The sequence below is a fragment of the Elephantulus edwardii genome, unplaced genomic scaffold (assembly GCF_000299155.1).
Source record: "Elephantulus edwardii isolate Elephantulus edwardi_28Jun2011 unplaced genomic scaffold, EleEdw1.0 scaffold00001, whole genome shotgun sequence".
NCBI lineage: Eukaryota > Metazoa > Chordata > Mammalia > Macroscelidea > Macroscelididae > Elephantulus > Elephantulus edwardii.
This window is the reverse complement of record NW_006399751.1, coordinates 14,867,903-14,873,339: the sequence shown is the minus strand read 5'-3', so window position 1 is coordinate 14,873,339 and position 5,437 is coordinate 14,867,903. Positions and strand designations below refer to the sequence as shown.

Here is a 5,437-nt window from a genome sequence, read left to right as displayed (position 1 = left end):
ACAGCGTATCTTTCACCTCAGTCATGACGTCATGCACGTGAGGCACATCATCCACATTACACACAGTGCCTTTCACGTTAGCCATGATGTCACGTCAGACACGCCAGGAAACCAGACACTGAGCCACGGCTGCCTGCGCTGGAGCGCAGGAGGTCCTCTCAGGGAGAGGAGAGCACAACAACGTGTGGGTGTCCCTGTGCCTCCCCGAGCACCTTCCGCCCACCTGCCCGCGGCCCCCTCCACAGTGGACAGAGGACGGCCACAGGCAGAGCCGGACAAGGCTGACACTGAGCCCACAGGGATGGTCTCCCGGGGCTGAGGGCACAGCACTGACAGCAGGCTTGGGGAGTCTCTGGGAAGATCCCAGCCTGCGTGAGAGGGAAGCGGGAAGGGCCGTGGCCCCGTGCTTCTCACGCCTCACTCCTGTCTCTTCCACTCCTGTCTGTCTACCCCCACCTCCTGCTCTCTGTTGAGCCTTAGACTGCACTTACGTCCTGCTGTGAGGCCTCCGGGGAGAAGACCTTGTCCAGCTCGAAGGACACTGGTTTTCCTTTGTGCAGCAGGTGGATGATGGAGTCGTCGTCAGGATCGAAGGTGATGGCATTGGCCGCCTCAGGCCCTTCCCCATCCTCTTTGGTGACTGGTCGGACTCGGGCGATCACCCGGATGTTCCCTGCGATGATTGAGGGTGGAGAGACGGGTTCAGGCTGGGTCAAAGTCAGACAGTCCACTCTGGTGCCTCTTGGTGCTGAGAGCAGTCAGATGGCTCAGGGACCCTCTGCCGTCGCTGCAGAGGGCAAGGTGGCTTACAAAGCTGTTCGCAGCCACTCACATTACAGGAGGAATTCACTGAGCTTTCCTCCCAAGGACCCCAGGGGATGGTGTGAACTTCACTTTGAGGAATCAGATGGGCAAACAGGACCAGGGAGCAACGGGGTGACTGGCAGGTACGTGACGAGGACAGCCGGGAGGCCGAGGGGGGCCAGTCTGGATATGGTTACCCCAGCCTCCTGTTCTACTGCTTTCAGAATGACAAACCACCCACCACAGCTCCAGCTCACAGGCCAGGCCTAACCTCACCTCCAGGAGGCTCTCTGAAACTTCCATCTGTCAGCTATTCCTCCGGGGGGCTCTCAAAGACCCTCCCTAGCCCTAGTGCCAGGAGTAATGTTCATATCTCTGGGGGTCTAGGGACTACCTAACATGAGCATCTGTGGTTCAAGGTCAAGTCCTCGGCTCCTGGAACAGCCCTGGGTCCGTAGACCTTTATGTAGGGGGTGACTCTCAAGGTTGACAGGCCACAGGTCGAATTAGTGTCATCCCAGCCACCTGTCTGTCACCCAGTGCTGCAATGCCCCCACCTCGGAGCCACCCAGAGAATGGTGGCCGGCTTACACCATGAACACTGGGGCAGGCTTCAGCGTGGACAGACCTGAGTCCAAATCTAAGTTGGACCACTTACAAAAGTTCCCCAAACTATCTGTACCGGTCTCCTTATCTATAAATACTGTTACATTGGGTCAGATAGTTTCTGACTCCTAGCTGACCCTCCAGTGGGTCTTCAGCGGCAGTAAATCGCAGGAGAGGAGACTGCCCATCTTCCTCCCACAGAGCAGCTGGTAGGTGTGAACCACGTGCCTTTGGGCTGGCAACGCAGGTTCTCACCACGAGAACTAGAACGTGCCACTCTCTATAAATGGAGGGTTATCAAAGCACCTCACGGACAGGGCACCGCTCCAAGGAGAGGCGCCCGTGGCTGCTGGGCAGGGCAGAACCGCTCCCAGGCCCGGTTTGGGGCCGTGTGTGCTGCCCCTGTGCCCCAGGGAGGCACCTTTCAGCCGCACCAGCTCGTTGTGGCATTTCTTGCGCAGTTGCAGCTCCCGGCGGTACTTGCGCAGCAGCTCCTGGTTGTTGCTGTTGACCTCCTCGATGGCCTGGCCGATCTGGGGGGGGTGGACAGCGGTGTCAAGGGGAGCGGCCTCCATCGGCCCTGCCTGCCTCTCCACCCTACCTCCGCCCTACACATGCTGCCACAACCTCCGCCCTACACATGCTGCCACACGGCAGGGCTCCCAACAAAAAGCCCTCGGAGGAGGTCCTGCCACCTGGCCCAGGTTTGAGATGAAGAAACAATGTGAGAGAGGCTAAGTCAACAGTTCCCGGCCACCTCGCTGATAAAGGAAGAGCCAGTATTCCACCCTCATCCCAAAGCACTTAGTGCTCGGGCGTCCGTCACAGCCCGCTGGACTCCACGTCCAGCTCTGAGTGGGTGGGGAACCCGAGGCACCTGGCCCAGTGTCTTTGAGCCTCAACTGTCCCATCTGTAAAATGAGACAGCACCATCTAACAAGCGTATCTGCACAAGCCGGTCTCCAAGCTAAACTCCACAGAGGTTCAACGGCAGCACGCATGTCCCCTTTGCTGGGTCATTGAGACACGTGCACACCTTCAGCAATGGGATTAGATCCCCCAGAACATCCCTGGGGGGGGGAGATGGTCGCCTCTGGGGGAGGGAGACATGATAAGCCTTTTCCTTTCAGCTGCAGCATCAATTTTTCACCACGTCCACGTTATCACTGATCATCTTTCTAAAGGAGAATAACTATTCTTCCGGCGCCAAAGTTACGTCGGTCCCTGGGACCCTGCAGAGCTGTTGCAGGAAATCCAAGGAGCTCACAACTATCAGAGGCTCAGCACGTGAGACACTGGCTATTTGCACACTGTACATGGTGAAAAAGAAATTAAACTAAGCTTGATAGAAATGCAAGACTATACGAGCCATGTTTGAGACAGAATAAACACAGCATGCTTGGGGCATGGACACAGGTGATATTTATGTTTGGTTTACCTATTGTTGTCAAGCCAGTTCTCACTTCACAGGATGGAGGGGAACTGCCCCATGAGATTTCCAAGGTGTTAGGGAAAGCCCTTCTGGAAGCACATGGTCTCACCCTTCTTTCCAGAGTGACCGGTGAGTTGGCATCTAAGCACTTAACCTCATTTTTTTTGTGTGTGTGGTACCGAGAATGGGGTTTACTGAGAAGTAAGTTGGGAGAGTGAGGAAAGCAAGGAATATTACCGAATGCCAATCCAGGATTTAGTCTAGCAGTTCCAAGACGCATACAATTCCTCAGTACAGGTTCCAGTCTCAATTTAGCAGTCAGCTTTTCCTTACATCATCCAGTAAGAACAGTAAAACCTTTAACTGTGGCCTGTATCTCAGGGCTCCTTTGGTTACACCTTGCCACAGATTCTCCACCGCAATGCCACAGTCTCTCTACCACCATCACCAGAGTCTTGCCACCAAGGTCTCACTCTCACCAGGGTCTTGCTGCTCCACGTGGGAAGCACTCTGTCTCTTATCTTAGTCCCGTAACTGTTGATGATTTGCAAGACCATGTGTCTACAGTTAAGGTGGCTGGAGACCAGAGAAAGCTAACTTAATGGCTAGGAAAGCCAACTTTTAAGCTAACACTGCACAAAGAGAGATGCTTTGCCCACGTTTGCATCCCCTCCTGAGGAGAATTCCTTCCCAGTCCCTCAGTTGTGTACGAGTGTGCAAAGGTTCAGCAGCCTTGCCACATGTGGGACAACTCTGAAAGGTCCGTGAGCTCACCATGAGACAACTTGTAGCTTTTTTTAGAAACATCTGACGTTGTAATTGTTTATAAGGGGGTGTCACACTAGATGTGAGTCCCCGAGCACATCAGGTTTAACGATCAGTGATACGATACACACTTAATACCTGCTCTGCCCCTAGTCTGACTCTCACACAAGGCTGAAGGGTGGCAGCGTGGGTTCTGGGGGACATGTGCGAGCGGCTCTGGAAGGGCTCCCCGGGGGGCCTGCGCTCACCTCAGCCTTGACGCTCTTGAGGGCATCTTGCAGCAGCAGGGGGAAGCCGCGCACCTGCCTCTTGAGCCCGTTGTAGTCGTTGGTGAGGGTGCGCAGCGCTGGCTGCAGCATCAGCAGGTTGGTCCTGACACCTGGAGGGAATACGAGAGGGTCCCACAGATGGGAGGAGGCGCTGAGCTGGGTGGAACAAGGTCAAGATGGACAGCGCGGGGCGGGGGGGCAGAGCGGCCGGGCTCACCTGCCAGGTTCTCATGCACGGCCTTCATCTCCACCTGGGCCCTGGTGAAGGCCTCCTCGATGGCCCGGTTCTTGTCCTCCTCCAAGGACTGCATCTCCTCCAGCATCTGCCCGTGCGCCCGCTCCAGCTCCGATTCGTACATGGCGATCTAGGGACCAGGGCCAGGAGAGGGCTCAGTGTCACTGCTGGGAGCTCTGGGAAAGGCGCGCTGGCCCTCACCCATATGTGAACATGCACACAGAGCACGCGGGGCTGAATGGCCACCTCACTCCCACACAGCTGGCAGCTCCGTCAGCTGCCACTTCCCTGCATCACCCCAGGGCCAAACTGCGTGGTGTCAGGAACTTGACAAGGGGCGCAAAGTCACTCACTGAGCTCACTCTATGGGCCACGCGCTGTGGATTACGTCCTGAGCCCCCATGAATGGATGTGTGCTTAGATTCACGGTGCAGATGAGGAAATGAACACTAACGGCAAAACCTACCCTTGGTCACGTGGCCAGCAGGGAGCAGGGACTTGTGACCCCAGGTCTGTTGATTCCTAAGGGCTTACCTGCTGGTGTTCCCACTCTCACCTACACGCGCACGCGCACACACACATACGCGCGCCCACGCCCCACGCACCTGCGCCCGGAGCTGGGCCGTCAGCTGGTGCGAGCTCTGCAGCTGCTGCTCCATCTCCTTCAGCACCTGCCGCTGCATGGCGACCTGCTCCTGCAGGTGCTGGTTGCGGCTCTGCGACTCACTGAGGGCCTGCTTGATTTTGGGGGACTCCACCTCCACTGTCTTGACAACGTACTGGGAGATGAGAGACACACAAAGCAAAAAGACAGGTGAGCACCTGGGCCTGGGGGGGGGTGGGAGGGGAGGAGGTAGAGGGGGCTTGGAGATGCACCTGGCTAGAGGGGAGGCCCTGCAGAATGTGCCTCTAAGGAGCCCTAAGGAAACTAGAGGTGCCGTGGGAGTGCAGCTCTCCAGAATGCTGTGAGGGCTCCTGGAGTCTCCTTAGCGTAATGAGGGTTTGCCGGGAACCTGGCCCACGTCCAGGTCTGGGTACAGAAGAGTCAGAAGTGGCAAAGCCTGGGGGTGTACTAAATCCGTGTCTGGCACTCAGGGGAGACCTCATGCACTGACTGGTTGGTACTCGCGATGTGTCGGGCCGTGGACAGTGAGAAAGGGCAAGATGGAGCACAGCACACTTCCATTTCTGCCTTTACCAGGGGCAGCCATCCAGGGGACATTCAACCCATGAGACAGACATCCAGGGGACAGTCATCTCAGGAGACAGACATCCAGGGGACATTCAACCCAGGAGACAGACATCCAGGGGACAGTCATCTCAGGA

The 5,437-nt window shown here is 56.7% G+C and overlaps 1 protein-coding gene across 3 annotated transcripts in view; it reads right to left on the bottom strand.

Moving 5' to 3' along the window:
* Positions 1 to 5,437, bottom strand: part of KIFC3 (kinesin family member C3) — a 39,445-nt gene that overhangs the window by 5,094 nt on the left and 28,914 nt on the right. For all 3 annotated transcript variants that reach the window (XM_006878734.1, XM_006878735.1, XM_006878736.1), the window contains 5 exons: positions 4,717 to 4,890; positions 4,094 to 4,241; positions 3,856 to 3,986; positions 1,832 to 1,943; positions 492 to 673 (listed from right to left, as the gene is read on the bottom strand). In XM_006878734.1, coding sequence (XP_006878796.1) covers positions 492 to 673; positions 1,832 to 1,943; positions 3,856 to 3,986; positions 4,094 to 4,241; positions 4,717 to 4,890 — 747 coding nt within the window. The remainder of the gene's footprint in view (positions 1 to 491; positions 674 to 1,831; positions 1,944 to 3,855; positions 3,987 to 4,093; positions 4,242 to 4,716; positions 4,891 to 5,437) is intronic.